The sequence below is a fragment of the Leuciscus leuciscus genome (assembly GCF_965113295.1).
Source record: "Leuciscus leuciscus genome assembly, chromosome: 20".
NCBI classification, from domain to species: Eukaryota; Metazoa; Chordata; class Actinopteri; order Cypriniformes; family Leuciscidae; genus Leuciscus; species Leuciscus leuciscus.
The window spans coordinates 38,321,199-38,340,790 of record NC_138744.1 but is presented as its reverse complement, the minus strand read 5'-3'; the positions used below and the strand labels follow the sequence as shown (position 1 = coordinate 38,340,790).

The following is a 19,592-nucleotide window of genomic DNA, read 5'->3' as shown; positions in this document are numbered from 1 at the left end:
AAAACCTTGGATTGTTTTGGTTGTGTTCTATTAGTTTGCGGAGGTGCTCAGCCCTGGCCGCTTTTAGGGCCTTTTTATAACGTGACATACTGTCTTTCCACGCGATTCTAAAGACCTCTAAATTAGTTTGTTTCCATTTACGCTCTAAAATACGGGTTTCTCTCTTTAAAACATGCGTAGTATTGTTATACCATGGTGCTTTATTTTTCTCTCTGACCTTTTTTAATTTAATAGGTGCAACCACATCCAATGTTCTAGAGAGAATGGTGCTCATAGTGCTAGTTAGTTCTTCTAGTTCATCTGTTTGTTTGGGTTCAGGCAGCAGCTGAGACAGATTAGATAAGCAATTTGAGAAATTATCTATGGTGGATGGGAGGATTGTTCTGCCTGGTTGATAACGCGACGCCGCATGACATATTACAGCAGTACGTAATATGCAAGTTACCATGTAGTGATCAGTGACTTCATCACTTTGTGGAATGATATCTATATCGGTTGGATCGGTTCCATGTGATATAATTAAATCGAGTGTATGATTAAGACGATGTGTTGGTCCGGTGACGTTTTGCTTGACCCCAAATGAATTTAATAAATCTGTAAACGCAGCTCCTAACGCATCATTTGGATTATCTACGTGTATGTTAAAATCTCCAACAATTAATGCTTTATCGACATTGACTAATAGGTCTGAGAGAAAATCTGCAAACTCTTTTAGGAAATCAGCGTAAGGCCCTGGCGGTCTATATACGGTAGCCAAGGCTAGAGATAATAGGGATGTTTTTCTAACATCTAAGAGCGTAACATTTAGTACAAGTACTTCAAATGAAATAAACTTATAACCCGTTTTCTGAGTAAAATTGAGAATATCTCTATAGATGGTTGCAACACCTCCGCCACGACCAATCAGACGGGGCTCATGCTTATAACAGTATCCAGGAGGAGTAGACTCATTAATACCGAAATAATCATTTGGTTTAAGCCAGGTTTCAGTAAGGCAAAGTACATCGAAGCTATTATCTGTGACTATTTCATTTACAATAACTGCCTTAGGTGTGAGTGATCTAATGTTTAGAAGACCTAGCTTTAGAAATAGTTTTTTTTTACTAATAGCAACATTTTCTGTTTTAATAACAATTAGATTTTTCCTAGATCCTGCATTAGATTTATTATTTGATCTCACTAAACGAGGAATAGACACGGTTTCTATGCAATGTTCTACACTAGTATTTATATCAGTTGAATTGGTGCAGCAGAGACTATGATTTGGACTTTTGGTTACTAGTCAAAGGGTATTTAACATTTTGGAGATGTTATCTGACAGAAGATCCGCTCCGAATCTGCTTGGGTGTAAGCCATCAGCACGGAAAAGCCTAGGACGCTCCCAAAACAGATTCCAATTATTTACAAAGAGCAGTTTCTGCTCATTGCACCATGACATTAACCATTCATTTAGCGCAAATAATCTGCTGAACTTTTCATGCCCTAGTCGGTACGTGGGAAGCGGTCCTGACACAATGATCGTTGTTTCAGGCGATGTGCTGCGTACCGTATCGATCAGATTCCTGAAGTCTTTCTTCACAATCTCCGTCTGGCGCAGCCTGATGTCGTTCACTCCCGCGTGCAGGACCACAGTTCCGACGCGCTCGTCACCGTTCAGGATCTCGGGAACGCGAGCAGCGATTTCAGAAACACGAGCACCAGGAAAGCAGTGACTTTGCACCTTACTTTTACCTAACGTAGCGTGTACGTGCCGAACGATGGAATCGCCGATGATCACAGCATCGCGTTCTGTTTCGCGTAGAGGGGAGAAGCGGTTTTGTGTGGATAACTCGAAAACCGGGAGGGTCGGAGAAAGTCTTGGTCTAAACCTGACTCGCGTCTTCCGCTGCGGAACCACCCAGGCTTCGTGGTGGCGTGTTGGAGCCGGAGTGAACGAGACCATGGCTGATTTCGACCGATACTGAGGAACGCACGGAGTAGACGCGGTCGGAGTCAGCGGGTTAGTAACGTTAAACACTGATTTGTGTGCATCGGCGCGTGATGTTTCAAGAGCCAAACACCGGTCTCTCAGCTCGGCCTGTCTCAATAAAAGGTTGTGGATCTGTTTCTCAACAGCTTCCAGCTCAGACTGCAGTGCGTGCAGCTCAAATGTGTCCTCACCTGCACCAAACGGTAGACTACTTACATCTGATATATTCGCCATTTTAACAGATGGACAGTGAGTTAGCAACGAAGCTACCAGTGATGCTATCAATATTAATACTAATTTATATTATAAGTTTGTTTGTAAGTGAGTGTGGAGAAGACGCGTTCAGCCGTGATCCACGGACGTAACCTTTAAGAGTATGCAGCGTTGGATCACTAATAGGCTTGAGACGCGTCTGCTCAACAGTCCGCGTTGTAACTATGAGGTTTTTTAGTTTTTTAGTGGTAGGGGTGTAGAGTAGACGCACGATAGGCGAAAAAAAATGTTTGTTTATAAGTGAGTGTGGAGAAGACACGTTCAGCCGTGATCCACGGACGTAACCTTTAAGAGTATGCAGCGTTGGATCACTAATAGGCTTGAGACGCGTCTGCTCAACAGTCCGTGTTGTAACAATGAGGTTTGAGCAGTAGTGCTTCTCAGTGAGGAAAAGTAGAAAATGTTCGTTGTAAGCGAGTTTAAAGAGAAAAATCAAGAATTATAAATCAAATCGATAGAGCTCCAAAAACAACGCATTGAGACGCAACGCATGATAATAACAGGACAAGACATTACTCACCGTGTTTTTACCCTTGTGGTAACTGTGCTCAGTGCCACAATACGTGGAAAACAAACACTTTCACACATCCTAGAACAGGGAACTTTTTTCCAGTAAGAGGGGTTATCACATGCAACACTAAAAATGTTGTATATATGCTTAAATGCACGTGTGATATGATCTATATTGGTAAAACTATTCGCCCTCTGAAGCAAAGAATTAGCGAACATAAAAATTCAATAAGACGAAATGATATGAATTATCCTGTTGCCCGCCACTTTAATAACCACTCGCATCCTCTATCCTCCCTCAGGTTTCAGGGAATAGAACAGGTTACTTCTCAGAGAGGGGGTGATGTTGACAGGCGACTATGTCAGAGAGAGCTGTATTGGATCTATATGTTAGAAGCTCTACAACCACTGGGTTTCAATGAGGATTTTGATATGAGCGTGTTTCTTTAATCTCATCACTATAGACTGTTCTATGCTTTATGATGGTCATAGCCTGATATTTGCATAGAATAGTGTGTTCTTTCTATTTGTGTCGATGCAATGTAATCTTATAATGTATTTTTCTATTTGAAGTTTTGATGTAATTTATGTTTTTTGTTTTCAGTAGACCCTGTGCCTAAGGCTATACTTGATAAAGGCTATGTTGAACTACATTTCCCATGTTCCCTATCCCTGTAGCCTTAGCCATGTTAACACAGGTGTCTGGCATTATGCAATCAGGAGAGGTGATTGGCAAGAGCCCTTTTGTATGGCCACATTCACTCTGTTTGTATGCCTGAAGAAGGTCGTAAGACCGAAAGCTTGCTAATAAATTGATCTTGCACAGTGTTTGAGTGTGCGGCTGCTGTATTTTTACAATCTTCCATGCTGACCTTCAAGTGGTTAAAATCAAGTTTAATATGTCATGAGTGAGTGGAGGCGGGGCTGTTTTCTCCTTAAAGGAACACTCCACCGTTTTTTGAAATAGGGCTTATTCACCTTCTTTCCTACATTTAGATAGGTGGGCAAATGCATTTTTGTCTCAGTGCATGCATTGTTTTAGTTTGACAGGGTCGGCGCTAGCTTAGCTTAGCATAATGAATGGAATCCTTTGTTGCCAGCTAACATGTCCTGAGTAAAAGTGATATAAAAAATTTAAAAACCCACCTAATTACTTCTTGTGGCCTGCGTATTCCCAACAAGTACAAATAGCGATGCAGATTAACACTAGACGATTTCCTATGCAGATATTGACTTGGGACTATATTAGGGGGAAGCACAGGTGAAGCACTGCTACTTGGGCGCAGAGATATCACGCCCAAGTAGCAGTGCTTCGCCTGTGCTTCCCCTAAATATAGTCCTTAATATATAAGTCAATATCTGCCTAGGAAATCGCCTAGTGTTAATCTGCATCACTATTTGTACTTGTTGGGAATACGCAGGCCACAAGAAGTAATTAGGTGGGTTTTTAAATTTTTTTATATCACTTTTACTCAGGACATGCTAGCTGGCAACAAAGGATTCCATTCATTGTGCTAAGCTAAGCTAGCGCCGACCCTGTCAAACTAAAACAATGCATGCACTGAGACAAAAATGCATTTGCCCACCTATCTAAATGTAGGAAAGAAAGTGAATAAGCCCTATTTCAAAAAACGGTGGAGTGTTCCTTTAAAACTGCAGTGAACCAAAGACACGGTTTGAAATCGCTGGTGTTTCTGACGTCACAAACTACCTTGTAACCAATCAGATCAACGTGTGATCGTCAACCAGTGGATCGCTGAGCTGAGTGAGTGAGTGGAGGCGGGGCTCATTTGCATATTCATAGAACCGCTCAAACTAAATGAGGCAAGGGTGTCGAGTTACATTCAAGATATTTTAAGGCATGAAGAATATGTCATTTTGGTGATCAAAGATGAGTTTTAAAGGGATAAAATGATTGACTACAGGGGGACTTTAAAGGTTTTTTGTTTTACATAGTGTTTACCTTCCTCTTCATGTGGCAGCGAGCGAGTCTGACACAGGTTTCTCCCTCGGCGCCGGCGTCTCCCTGCGCGCGGTACAGTTGCGCGGCCTGATGATATCTGTGTGTGGCCTGCGTGTGCTCTCCTAGCGCCTCGTGAGCCGCGGCCCGGTTAAACTGCAGGTCAGCGATGCGCTCGCCTCGCTCTCCGGACCGGGACAGCACCTCGAGCCCCTTCTGAGGATCACCCGCCTCCACGAGTGCAGCGCCCAGGTTCAACACACACGTCCTCTGAAGACCCTTCTCTCTGAGCTGCAGGAGGAATCAGAGAATCAAAGATATTTATTATGTTTCTCTGGCTGGTATGAGAGTCATATGTAAGCGATAAGGTACTCGAGGCTATAGTGCTGTACGATGAATAAGTCGTGAAGCGGAGTCAGTCGTGACAGTCTGTTATGCGTCTGGATGTTGAGAACTGCTCATTTATAGTCTCCCTGGTTTGTAGTGCAAATAGTTTTAAAGTCCCCCTGTGGTGAAAATCCAGCTTTTAATGTAGTTTATGTGTCTATGTGGTGTTTTTAATATGCTTTAAGACAAACCATGTGTAAATTCATAAGTCGACACCATTGCTGAGTAAAACTGCAGTGAACCAAAGACAGTCTTGTTGAATGTGTCGATTCATATAAATACTTGGGGATGATAATAGACTCCAAACTCACATTTGGAACTAACTGTGAAGTGGTATGTAAAAAAGGGCATCAGCGCCTGTTTTGTTGGAGGAAATTGAGTAAATTCCAGGTTGATAAATCCATCATGACCCTATTTTATCACGCTTTTATTGAGTCAGTTTTATCATTTGCACTAGCAGCCTGGTTTGGGAATCTCACTTTGAAAAATAAAAACTCACTCAACCAAATAGTAAAGTGGTCTAGCAGGCTGATTGGTGAGCAACAGCCTAACGTGGAGACCTTATACAAAAAACAGGTACAGCGCATAACTAGTACAATTTTAAACGACAGTTCTCATTCACTGCACACAGAGTTCCAGCTTCTACCCTCCGGGCATAAGTTTATGATCCCCAGGTGTAAAACAAAAAGACACAAGAATAGTTTTGTTCATGCAGCCATTATATTGAGGAATAAGGTATAGCTATATTTTGCACAAGTGTTCATTCTGTTTTTTTGTAATATACAATATGTATGTATTATTTTATTCCTTTAGTTTTATACGCGTCTACTGCAAACAAAATTTTACTTACGTATTTAAATCTTTTTTACTTGTATCTTAAATACAATTTTTACGTATGTTGATGTATTATTTTATTCTTGACCGATAAGAACTTTTCTGATGATTTTTGATGATGTGTGGTAATGTGATGATGTGTGATAATGTGATGATGTGTGATAATGTGATGGTGTGTGACTCTACTGCAAACAAAATCTACCTTCGGGTATAAATAAAGTAACTTGAACTTGAACTTGAGTCTCAAAAACACGCTTTGAAATCGCTGGTGTTTCTGACGTCACAATCTACCTTGTAACCAATCAGATCAATGTGTGATCGTCAACCAGTGGATCTCTGAGCTGAGTGAGTGAGTGAGTGGAGGCGGGGCTCATTTGCATATTCATAGAACTGCGCATACTAAATGAGGCAAGGGTGTCGAGTTACATTCAAGATATTTTAATGCATTAAGACAAAAAAAAAGTTTAAATATGTCATTTTGGTGAGTTTTAAGAGTACAAGGGGGACTTTATTGTTTCCCACAGGTAATGAATCGGAAGTTTCACACATTCACAGAAAATAGTGTTGCAAAGTAAGGTGGATCTGACAGGTGGCTCATTTAAACAATATGTACATGAATTGTCAAGTCACTTGATTTCAGGCTGACTCTTGAGTTTGCATGATTTCAGGTACCGTAGTGGCAGCTCTCAGCGCGCTCTTGAAGCGTCTCAGCGCAGCGTTATAGTCTCGGTTCTGCAGCGCTTCATGTCCATCTGCGGTCAGTCTCTCGATCTCCACCTGAGCTTCTGTCTCCACCACATCAGATCTGTTCCTCCTGCTCCTCTTCTGCTTCTCACCAGCGTCTCTGACCCGAGACCCATCAGAGGCCATGAACTCACAGGAGACCACAGGTGCGGGAACACATGATGCTCAGCCTGAGACACGGAGGACGACAACTCAAGTCAGCTTTACTTATACAGCGCTTTTTACAATACAGAGTGTTTCAGAGCAGCTTTACAGAGATAACGGAAAAAATGCAACAGAGTTTGTTTCCAGAAGAAAATAGCGTCACAGTCCAGCTTAAGTCAGTTCAGTGATGATTCATTTTTGTTGTAAAAAAGTTATTAATTTAGTTCATTTATATATACAGCTGCTCTGGAGAAAACCGAGATGTCATCGTCCAGCTCAGTTCAGTTCTCATATAATGGTGTCAGTGCAGGAGATCAATCAATAATATTGTTGAATATTAAATGTCCTCAACTAAGCAGCCAAAAGCCAAAGGCGACAAATGTCTGTAATACTCTTTTTTTAACCCTGGAGAACCCAAGAACACTTTTCTTCTTTGGAAAATTATGAACTATGCATTAAATTACTTCTATAAGTTCACTGAACACCAAAATATCCACTTTTTCAATTTTAACCCTTTATTCCCTAATTTAGGATTAGGGCCAAATTTGACCCATTGGGCTTTAGGTGTATAATTTCACAGAATAACAATAACAAACACCGTCAATGCAAACTATTTTAAATTTAGGAAAATAATCAGTCAACCACACAGCTACATTTAACAATGTTTTTTTGTTGTTTTTTTTGCTTTATTTGTTGCATGTTAGAACTGGATTTCAAATGTACAAACACTTTGGCCAATGGAAACAAGAACACAAGGCCAAAATCACGACTGAAAAAAATTAACACCATGGGTCTTTGCTTATCCAAAAATCTGTTCTGCTAGAGAGAGGAACTCACACTAATTCAGGGCCAAAGTCACTATCATCAGCTTCAAGTTGCTCCAATACTTGTGTTACAGTGACCTTTCTCTGCTGCTTTCCCTGTCCTGAAAAGGGAGTGGCCATACTCCCTGAAAAGATATACTACTTTATTAGTCTCTGGCCCTGTACTACTGAGGTAACTTATTCAAATATATTATACAAATGAAATTATTTCAAGGCTTTAGCCAAACACAGGACTGTCACCATTCTCCATAAAAGTCACTCAAAGAACCAAAGGGTCATTTTTGACCCAACATGTTTTTAACCCATACACCCAGAGAGTCATTTTTGGCCCATCGTTTTTTGAACTAGCTCAGAGTTGCTAATTTATCCAAAAAGAATATAAAACATACTTCTAGGCATTCTGCAAGCTAATACTAAATAGATGAACAAAAAATACACAATTTTACCATCCGCTGGTTTGCTGAGAAGACGATTTTGTTTGGCTAGGTTTCCAGCTCAACAAAACAGCATGTGGTCAGCCATCATATTACTACCACTCTGGCACTTGTGAGTTCAATATTCATCCACTAGGTGTCTCTATGCAGGGGCCAGAAGTGGCACTCTGGGCTTTTGAAGTTAAATTTGACAATTTTTTTTTTTTTTTTTTTTTTTTTTGGGTAGCAGCAATTAACAGGGGTCAAATTTGACCCCGTGGGTTCTCCAGGGGCACTTTTTGGTTTGCTGCTAGTGTGAACTACAGGAAGAGCTTGAATTACTTCAAAATGCAACACATGAAAACCATTATAATCTCAGTCAATTCGAGTTTAAATTTTTTTTTTTTTTTCGATAAATGGCCACTGGTTATTAAAGTTACTGTGTTAAACTCATTTAGATGCAAACAATAAACAATTGCAAATAATTAGATATATCTGGGAAAAAAATATTTGGGCATTAATTTGTTCCTGAAGCAGCGACAAGGTCATGGGTTCGATTCCCAAGGGATGCATGAACTGATCAAATGTCTAACTTGAATACAATACAAATCACTTTGTATAAAAGCATGGGCTGAATGAATGCATGATTGAGTAAAAAAAATAAAAATAAAAATTAACTAAAAAAATTAACATGCTACTTTTATAATGAAATATATTTGACGTGATATTGAAGCTTTTTAAAGTAAAGTAAATTGTACCCAGGAATGACTTCCAAGTATTTAAGTTAAGAACCCAGACGTCGGCCCAGATCCGGCGCACATCTGGTACGCCTTGAATCCACATGTAGGCCTACCAGATGTGGCCCGTTTAGGTTTTATTTTTTGCAACCATAAAATTATTTCTTTTAAATAGCCTAAAAATAACTTATACAAAATGTTCCCTAGCGGTTATTGTTAGGCTATGCTGTATTTGCATATGTTGCAGATGTTTTTGTGTAATGATCTATACAGAGCTCTGAAATTAGTTTATTTAATAAAATTTAGAAATTATATCTATCAAAATACGTTATAATGATCAGATATATCCAACTTTATAGATTTAAAAAAATTTGAACCCAGGATTAAGCATAAATTCGTGAGTTTGTTTATCTTTATTTACTGCACGGCTCCTCCAATTTTCGCGTGGTTAAGGATACAAAAACTCGATTGGCCAAATAAAAAAAAATTAACGCTAATTTTGTTATTTCTGTCAGGAAAACTTTTCTGCCTCAACAAAAACTAAACTTAAAAAATAACTTTCTTGGAACCAAAAATTAACGTTCTGGGAAAATAACGTTCATGTAACCAAAATCCAACGTTCTGGGAACTAATAGTTAGAACGTTTTAGATGAACGTTCGCCATGTTTAGAATGTTCAGAGTAACGTTCCAATAATGTTTGCGAAATGATAGCCTACAAATAGAATGTTTGCATAAGAAAGAAAAGATTTAAAAAAAAGTTTTTCATAACTTAACGTGAAACATTCTAAGAACATATTTTGTTCTTCCTGGTTAGTTTTAAAGTGTGTGTAAATGACAGAGAGGATTAACTCACACTTCACTGATTAATCATTCATCAGTCTTCTAGAGTGTCACTATAAACACACAGTTACCACAGCAAACTAAGCACTCATTACACACACACTGACACCGAATATAAAGAATATGCGCCATAAAACTTGAGATAAAACAATATAATATACTGAATTATACCAGAACAGACGTTCTCCACACACATCTCCTGACCTGGAGTTAGTCTCTGAAAGAAGCGCACACTTACACGGATGAACTCAGTCAGAGCGGCCCTTTCCTCGGGTGATACGCGTCATGTTTCATGGTCCGATATTTGTCCTTTAAAATCATGTCGTAATATTAGAGCTGATGATGTATGAACAGGTGAGCAGACAGACAGGTGTCTCTCTCTCTGTGCACACCTGACCACACTGTTTACACCCGTGTCTATGGAAACGGCAGTGACGGTAAATGTGGTTTCACCTGTGACCATCAACATTAACCTACAAATATAATATTTTAAAACCTTCTCTTATCCTATAAATAGCCTGTGTTATATTAGGTTATTGCATTAAGGACCATTGCTCAAAGGATGCTGGTTTCATTATACATTATATTTTATTTTTATGTAAATTTCATATTCACAAATGTAAATTCACAAATGGCGAACCGAATTTTACTGCACTTATTAAAATATGAGATTAAAATATGCATTGACGTGATGTCAAAATCTAAAAATAACAAAGCATTTAAAAACAACTGAAATATGCTCTTCATTTAACATTTTCATATGAAAAGTATCTATTTATGTTTATTCAACAATTTAGATGTACCTTCTCTGTTTTTTTTTTTTTTTGTCCCTTTGCTTTCTTTTTTTAATTTCTATTGTATTGTTAAGCATATAATGTGTTCTGATGTTATCTAAAAGTTACCCACGTGCATGCTATTTGTTGGAAATAAAGCATTAAAAAAACCCTAAAATTATGAATTCATTATGAACATATTTGTATTTTATAAAATATATTTTTTACTTTCAAAGAATCTCCAGAACAGAAAATCTCTGTCACACGAAAAAATAAATAAGTACAATAATAAAAAAGAGTAAATCTGTTTAAATCGTCTTGTGCTTTATGCAAATAAACACGGACTCTCTTATTCGCTGGTTTGTTGTTTGAAAACTCGTTTACACTACAGTACCCATAACACACCGCGACACACCCCTTCGTCATCAAGTGGGCGGAGCCGAGCGGGAGCCAATGAGAAGCGGGCGGGATATTCAAACCGTAAACAACTGACAGACGGTAGCTTTCGTGTTTTCTTCTCAGTCCACATTACCTGAGTTATTAATCAGAGCCGAATGAGAGTTTAATCCCAGTTATCGATATAGGTGTATTAAACATCTGTTGAGCGCACCTGACTGACAGCGTCGGTAATTTGCGGCTTCAGACTGAAGGAGTTTGATAAGAAGAGAATCGCTTGTCAGAGATCAGCGCGTGCGCGTGTGGCGGTTTATCAGAACGCGATCGATCAGATTCAGTTGATCGATATCGACAGGAGAACAGAGATGGGGGAGAGTGTTCAGGCCCGGTCTGGCTGTAAGTACTGAAATATAACACATTCATGTCAATAAAAACTCGTCAGTCTAACAAACCGGAATCACGGAAGAGTGATTGTGTTTATATGTGACAGATTTATGCTGAATGTTATTGAGGTTTAAGTTATGCTGAATTTTGAAGTTTATGTTGAATTTGATTGATGATTTATGTTAAATGTGAGTGAAATGTAATGTTGCTGTTAAATGTGATTTGAAGTTTTATGTTAAAAAATGACTGAGATTTTATTTGAATAGTTTAATGTGATTGAGGTTTTGTTAAATGTGACTGAAATGTAATGTTGCTGTTGAGAATGGGATTGAGGTTTTGTGTTTAAAATGATCTATGTTTCCTAACCTATCTACTTGAGAAACCTAATTTCGGTAGTTTCTCCCTCTCATAACCTGCGTTCAAGCAGATTTATCACATTAACCACCACCAATGTCCGTACTTCCTTTGGTCGTTTCTCTTTTCAGTTTTCTGCTGCTAACGATTGGAACGAACTGCAAAAATCTTTAAGGCTTGATTCAATTGTACCGTTATCCACTTTCAAACGATTAATAACTAACCTATTGACGCATCATTGTTCATGTTAGTACTTTTTTGATCAATTAATGCATATTTCACTTTATAGTTATAGTTACTATTGTGTAAAAATTGTTTTTAACCATTGATTCGCTAGGAATACTGTCTAGTTGTATTTAGTATTTTGCGATAGTAAATAGTATTTTATCTATTTACGTACAATGTACTTTTGACTGAACAACGTTTGTAACTTTATTATGCTGTTTTGTCTTCTATGTGTAACTTTATGTTGTCTGCATCTTGACGATTTATCTTGGCCAGGTCGCCGTTTTTAATGAGAATGAGTCCTCTATGTGCCTACCTGGTTAAATAAAATAAAAATAAAAATGTTTATGTTTATGTTTATGTTGATGTCAGATGTGATTAAGAACTGATGTTGATTTCAGATGAGCGTCTGACCGCAGAGGAAATGGATGAACAGAGGATTCAGAATGTGGCGTATCAATACCTGTGCCGTCTGGAGGAGGCCAAGAGGTGCAACACACACACACACACACACACACACACACACACACACACACACACACACACACACACACACACACACACACACACACACACACACACACACACACACACACACACACACACACACACACACACACACACACACACACACACTCTCTCACATGCACACACACACACACACACACACACACACACACACTCTCTCTCTCTCTCTCTCTCTCTCTCTCTCACATACACACACACACACACACACACAAACACTCTCTCACATGCTCACACACACACACACACACACACACACACACACACACACACACACACACACACACACACACACTCATGTGCTGCTGTCAGTTTCTCTGCTGCAAGGTTTGTCTGATGCATTTCTTGGTGAAATATCCATAATGTGTTCAATCTGTTATTTTTGAAACTTTCAACAATTTTAAAAACCTTTCTTGATCTCGAAACTCTAAGTTTTTATGTAATTAATCAGAGAAAAACTAAACTTCTTTACAGTATTTTATTGAAAAGCATATTATTCCATCCACACCAGGTTCAGTGCTCTCCTTCAAACAACGTCCAAGTTCAAGACTAGACCAAGAGTCATAATGAATGATATGCACTGGGTGAACAAATATACATTTTAATGAGTGCTGGGCAGCGATTAATCACATCCAAAATAAAAGTTTGTGTTTACATAATATATGTGTGTGTGCTGTGTATAAATATTTTGTATATATAAATACACACACATGCATGTATATATTTGAGAAATATTTGCATGTTTATACTGTATATATTTATACCTAACTTATATTATAAATAAATGTAAATATTTTATATATAAATAATGTTTTTCTTAAATATATACATGCATGTGTGTGTATTTCTATATACAAAATAATTATACAGTACACACACATATTATGTAAACACAAACTTTTATTTTGGATGCGATTAATCGCTGCCCTGCACTAATTTTTATATTATATAGAGCAGATCCAAATGATCAATAATAACATCGTCAAGTACTTTGAGCATCATTCGCTGCAGGCCTTCTAACGGTGTTAAAGGCATCGTTACATTTCATTTTTTGGGAGAGCTATCCCAGATGTGGACAGATGTGAATCAGTGTGTGTGTGTGTGTCAGGTGGATGGAGGCGTGTCTGAAGGAGCTGTTGCCGTCTCCCACTGAGCTGGAGGAGGCGCTGAGGAACGGGGTTTATCTGGCTAAACTGGGACACTGCTTCGCTCCCGGTGTGGTTCCACTGAAGAAGATCTACGACCTGGACCAGGAGCGATACAAGGTGAGTGATCAGAGACCGCACACGCGTCATGGCGTCAGGAACATGTGCTAGCCAGCAGGTGGCAGAAATCACAGGACCGGTTTTGAATTGCCATTGTTTATATGACATCATTCCCTATGTTCGTTCACTGCTTTATACCCACAATCCTCTCTGATTTCAAGTGTACATTCGATGTACACTTGCTGAAGCACTATTTCCCAAAATCCAACGCAGAGAGGACTGAGTGCACGAGTTTAAACCAGAGATCAATCTGACTCTGACCAATCAGAGCAGAGCAGCTCTCAGAGAGGCGGAGCTTAGAGAGACTGAATCTTTGATGGAAGCGTTTCAGACACTGAGAGGAAAGAGCTGATGCTGCAGAGGAGATTATGAAGAAATTAGTGTTTTTGATCTCGGATGCATGTGAACCTGTTGTAGGAGACCTTTAAAAGAGCATAATAGGGTGAATCTCTGATGTTTTCTGCTCAGGCCAGCGGGCTTCAGTTCCGTCACACTGACAACATCAACCACTGGAGGAACGCCATGATGGAGGTCGGGTTGCCAACGGTAAATCACACTCGTGTTTCAGCTCATAGTTCGACAGGAACTCAGACAGGAGCTGTTGTCTACTGTAGTGAATATGTCATATCACTGAAGAAGATGTTGTATATTCTGCAGATGTTTCATCCAGAGACGACGGATGTGTATGATAAGAAGAACATGCCCAGAGCCGTTTACTGCATTCATGCTCTGAGGTCAGCACTACTGACGTCTGAACATCATCCAGAATAATGACTTCTGAGTGTTTATTACAGTTATTAATTATTTCATGGTTTCTTGTGTTAGTTTGTTCCTGTTTCGTTTGGGACTCGCCCCTCAGATCCACGACCTGTGTGGGAAGGTCAAGTTCACAGGTAACATGCATGTATATATTTAAGAAAAATGTGTTATTTATATATAAAATATTACAATTATAATATATATATATATACACACACACAGTATTATACAAGCAAATATTTCTGAAATATATATATATGCACATTTGTGTGTATTTATACACAGAACACACATATATATTATGTAAACACAAACTTTTATTTTGGATGTGATTAATCGTTGCCCAGCACTAGTAAATATACTGTCACTTCACAGCCGTGTCTATAGTGTGTTTCAGCATCTGGAAGCACAGCTGTCTGTTTATAAACTGATTGTGTGTTCTGCAGAGGAGGAGATCAATAACATGAAACTGGAGCTGGATAAATACGGGATTCAGATGCCAGCGTTCAGTAAGATCGGAGGAATTCTGGCCAATGAGCTCTCAGTGGACGAGGCGGCAGGTGCGTGTCACTGCCAGAAGCTTCCTCAGCATGTTTATAATCATACATTGCAATAAGGGCTCGTTTGTTAACATTATTAAACACAAAAAATACTTCTGCATTTATAAATCGTAATGTTCATTTCAACTTTTATTAATGCATTATTAAAATCAAATGTTGTGTTTTTGTTAACATTATTATGCACTGAGTTAACATTAAAAATTCTTTAAAAATTGCACATTTTTAGTTCATGTTAGTTAACGGATTAACTAATGTCAACAAATGAGACCTTATTGTAAAGTGTTGCCAATAATAATACATTTTATTTAAAAAAATCCCTTTCTAATACTCTCAAAGTGCTACAATACGATAAAAAAAAAAAAAAATGTAAATCTAATGCATCAAATAAAATAAAAAGCAAAACCATTATATATCCAGATCAATACATAATTTTTTTTCTTTCTTATTTGTACCAGAAAACAAGACAAAATAATTATCTAAATATACTTAATTCAAAGAGAAAATAAGTTTTTTTTTAAATACCTCATTGACTTTATTTTTTATAAATGTATAAATATCTGAAGTGATTCTGCATCTCCAGTAAATGTATCTTGATTCGGGGATGTTTAGATATTTGTGCTGGAAAACAAGACGAAAGTTGAACAAAACCTTTTCATTTGACCAAAACTTTTAACAAAGTATTACCATGTAAAGATCCAGTTATCTGTACTATTCCTTTTGGTGACACAGAAAAACAAGCTTCATCTTTAAAGTCAGCATGAAAGGGAAGTTATGTTAGTCTTTTCTCCTCTATTGTGACGTATATCCGAGTGAAACGCTTCAGGAACTAGAACAAATGTGGGCGGGGCTTGATTGTGTCCGTGGGGAATTGATTGGATGGTTGTGGTTTGCTATTGGCTGATCTCATGTGAGAGACAGGTTATAGCCCCGCCCACATCATCAGAGAAGAGAAGAGATGCTGCTGTTATTCTGATTCAGGATCACCAGGAACATGATTTTAAAGCGATCGTTCTGTGTCTCTCCTGTCTTCAGTGCACGCGGCTGTGATCGCCATCAATGAAGCGGTGGACCGGGGGTGTGTGGAGGTCACAGGTCGAGCTCTGCAGAACCCCAACGCCATGCTGAGTGCCCTTCAGGACCAGCTCATGCCCGTCTACCAGGAAATGCTACGACAGGCGCGCGTTCAGAAGGCGTCTCGGGCGCGAACACAAGTAAGAGCGTCACATGACCACAAACTGACAAGAGACGAACTGCTGCTGTCGAGCTGATGTGAACGACTCTGTGTTTTACAGGGAAACGGATCAGCAGAGAACGACATTTATGAGGAATATCTGACGCAGAGAGAAATTCAAGACTGCGTTAACAGAGTCAACAGTGAGTCGTGAAATCATGTCTGGGTCACTCATAGTTCACCACAACATCTAATTGGAATTTCAATAATTAGGATATTTGCATAAAAGGAAAACCAGGAATGATTTTTTTGCAACCCTTAGATTAAGGTTCCATTTTGTTCAAATGAATTAGCTGCATTAGTTAACATTTAACTAAGAATAAACAACACTTCTACAGCATTTATTAATCATAATTTGTTAATTTCTGCATTAACTTATGCACTATTAAAATTAAATGTTGTGTTTGTTAACATTAATTTACTCTGAACTAACATGAACAAAAACTAAACAATTATTAACATTAACAAAGGTAATAAATGCTTCCAAAAATATTTTGTTCATTGTTAGTTTATGTGAGCTTTTAGACCTTATTGTAAAGTTTTGCCAAGATTTGTTTAATACATTGTGACAATGATATTATTGCTATTTTGATTATGCTATTGTCGTCGTAAATAACAAAACAACTATTAAAATTTTAAATATCTTTCTTTATCTTTTTATTATTATTGTTGTTATTTTTAATCATATTACAATTGTTTTGCATTAAGTGCAGTTACTAATAATGTTATATGTTTATTTATTGAAATTTGACAGTAAAGCACTGAGCTTGAATTGAGATGCAGATAAAATGAACCTCTTCTTTACTTGCTTTCTGTGTAATTCAGTCATGATTCGAAGAAAAGTTGTGTTTTTCAGGAGACTTTGTGACTTTTTCCTACTTTTCCATATATTAGGGAGCTCTGGTTATATCCATGTACTGGTTATAGTGGTAATTTCATGTCTTTAAAATAAGCGTTTGTTTGCCATGAATTGTTAGTTTTTCTACATCTTTAAAGTTTTAGTTTTACAAATCATCACATTAAATGTTATCCAATTTTAAAGCTGCCGTCGGCAAATTTTTTTTGATCAAATTCAGTGTAATCGACACTATAATCCGACAGAACAACATAAATAAGGTGGTTTTAGAAAAAAACCCGAGCTTCTAACACCTGGAGCGTGTTATTTGTTTTGCAAAAATCCAGCGCTCCCGCTTCATCAGGTCCAATCAGCGCAGGGGGGTGTGAGATCTGACTGTCAATCACAGGTCGTGCACACGCCACAGATCCCCCCTCACTCGCGCACGTTAATATCACATGCACACGCCACGCCTGAAGTTCGCCTGGAGATTGCATGAAGTCAAGTCAAGTCAAGTCAAGTTTATTTGTATAGCGCTTTTCACAATACAGATTGTATCAAAGCAGCTTCACAGTATTAAATTAAAATAATACAACAAAGTTTGTTTCAAGAGGAATTTATTGATTGATAAAATTAAATTAAATATCCCCAAAATATCCCCAAGCGTCATGGCGGAGAGAAAATCTACTAACAAGCTCCCAATTCCTCGGTTATTGCTATCTATGGATAGATTAGCCAGGGCAGCCGACCTCCGAGTCCATGGTGTTGATGGATGCTGAAGAGACGGACGCGTTCACAGAAAATCAGGTACACACGCACAGTGACGCACTGACGAGCACGACCTCGATGGGAGGGTGCTCGCTGGTAGTGGGGAGGGGCATGAGAGTTGTAAACATTCAAAATTTTGGCTAATCGACCCAATCTGCCAGACTTGCCGACGGCAGCTTTAATGTTAGTTTTAGAGCTCTGAAGTGCTGGGAATGAAGAGATGAAGAATGTAAAACACTATTTCTGCCACAATACCGTGGTTACAGTCAGCGTTGCTGCATTAAATCCATGGTGAATGTCGGTGATTTTGTGGACTGAAAATCCTTCTATAACTTGTTTGTTTATGGCACAATAAAACATTAGTTGCGTTGGCAGGAAAAATGGTTGCAAAATACAACGATTAGGTTGCAGTCTGGAACCCTGCATCTGCTAAATGTATTCATAAATATAATTTCTTCTTTCTGTTGTGTTGTATTGCCCAGTGTTTGAGTGACGTATTACATAGGGTCTGATTGACGGTTCAGTTCTCTCTCTCTCTGTGTGTGTGTGTGTTGCAGTGCGCGCGGCGGTGGAGTGTGTGGACGAGGCGTTGGACTGCACTGACCCGCTGGCACTGATCTGTGCCCTGCAGAACCCCAGTCTGGCGCTCAGAGGACTGGTCCGAGATCACGCCGGCTGGTACCTGGAGCAGATGAGCGCTGATCGAGAGCAGAAAGCCCTGGTGAGACTCACACACAGCATCATCTCTCTCACCGCTCACTCAGAAACTGTCCACCGGTGACTGAAGTGTGTGTTTGTCAGGATCTGGGATGTGTGGATCCTCTGGAGAGAGATGAACTACAGGAGGCCGTCAACATGGCCAATGAGGACGCGCAGAGAGATCGAACCAGTCAGTGAAACACTCAAACTAGTCGTTCCAAACCCATAAGACATTCCTTCATCTTTTGAACACAATTGAAGATATTTTTAATGAAATCGGAGATCATGCCTTTAAAAGCAGCCATTTTGTAAACAATAATACATGTACTACCATTTAAAATGTGTTGTTTTTTAAAGAAACTAATACTTTTATTCAGCAAGGACACATTAGTTTGATCAAAAGTGACAGTAAGGACATTTGTAATATAATTAATTTTTTTAATAAATGCTGTTTCATGTTCAGTAAGGTGTGTGTGTGTGCAGTTCAACAGGCGGTGAGTAAAATAAACGAGGCCGTGCAGCGTGGAGAAGCTCGTCAGACGGTTCGGGCACTAATGAACCCAGATGCTCATCTGCCAGACGTCTATCCGTTCGCTGCGGAGCTTTACCAGAGAGAGCTGGCACCCCTGCAGCACCAGTGTCCACAGGTAACACACACTGCCTAACCCTGGGTTAACCACCTTCTAAACCCTGGGTTAACCTTCTTCCTAAACCCTGGGTTAACCTTCCTTCTAAACCCTGGGTTAACCTTCCATCTAAACCCTGGGTTAACCTTCCTTCCAAACCCTGGGTTAACCTTCCTTCCAAACCCTGGGTTAACCTTCCTTCTAAACCCTGGGTTAACCTTCCTTCTAAACCCTGGGTTAACCTTCCTTCTAAACCCTGGGTTAACCTTCCTTCTAAACCCTGGGTTAACCTTCCTTCTAAACCCTGGGTTAACCTTCCTTCTAAACCCTGGGTTAACCTTCCTTCTAAACCCTGGGCTAACCTGCTTCTAAACCCTGGGTTAACTCTCTTCCCCGGTGATAAAATAAGGTTTAGAAGGGAAGTAGTTTAGTTTAATAAGCTTCACTATGGCTGGGTTTTGTAGTGGTTTTATTAACGTCTTTCGGCAGTTGAAACACTGATTGATGGATTACAGACATGATTTATTTCAGGAAATTGTTCTGTATCTTTCAACAT

The 19,592-nt window shown here is 39.0% G+C and overlaps 2 protein-coding genes across 6 annotated transcripts in view; one reads left to right on the top strand and one right to left on the bottom strand.

The window, feature by feature from the left end:
* The window catches only part of ttc24 (tetratricopeptide repeat domain 24), a 28,030-nt gene extending 18,005 nt beyond the window's left edge, over positions 1–10,025 (bottom strand). For both annotated transcript variants that reach the window (XR_014200697.1, XM_082150099.1), the window contains exons 1-3: positions 9,875–10,025; positions 6,606–6,847; positions 4,716–5,003 (exon numbers count right to left, since the gene is read on the bottom strand). Coding sequence is in view for 1 of the 2 variants with exons in the window: in XM_082150099.1 (XP_082006225.1) it covers positions 4,716–5,003; positions 6,606–6,803 (486 nt within the window). In the remaining variant the exon portion in view is untranslated. The remainder of the gene's footprint in view (positions 1–4,715; positions 5,004–6,605; positions 6,848–9,874) is intronic.
* An 856-nt stretch (positions 10,026–10,881) lies between these two features.
* Positions 10,882–19,592, top strand: part of iqgap3 (IQ motif containing GTPase activating protein 3) — a 46,095-nt gene continuing 37,384 nt past the window's right edge. For 3 of the 4 annotated variants that reach the window (XM_082150060.1, XM_082150058.1, XM_082150059.1), the window contains exons 1-11: positions 10,882–11,201; positions 12,170–12,257; positions 13,402–13,558; positions 14,027–14,292; positions 14,384–14,451; positions 14,764–14,877; positions 15,910–16,088; positions 16,170–16,251; positions 18,269–18,432; positions 18,513–18,600; positions 18,894–19,057. In XM_082150060.1, coding sequence (XP_082006186.1) covers positions 11,171–11,201; positions 12,170–12,257; positions 13,402–13,558; positions 14,027–14,292; positions 14,384–14,451; positions 14,764–14,877; positions 15,910–16,088; positions 16,170–16,251; positions 18,269–18,432; positions 18,513–18,600; positions 18,894–19,057 — 1,401 coding nt within the window. In that variant the 5' untranslated portion in view covers positions 10,882–11,170. The remainder of the gene's footprint in view (positions 11,202–12,169; positions 12,258–13,401; positions 13,559–14,026; positions 14,293–14,383; positions 14,452–14,763; positions 14,878–15,909; positions 16,089–16,169; positions 16,252–18,268; positions 18,433–18,512; positions 18,601–18,893; positions 19,058–19,592) is intronic. The other variant, XM_082150061.1, reaches the window with a different exon arrangement.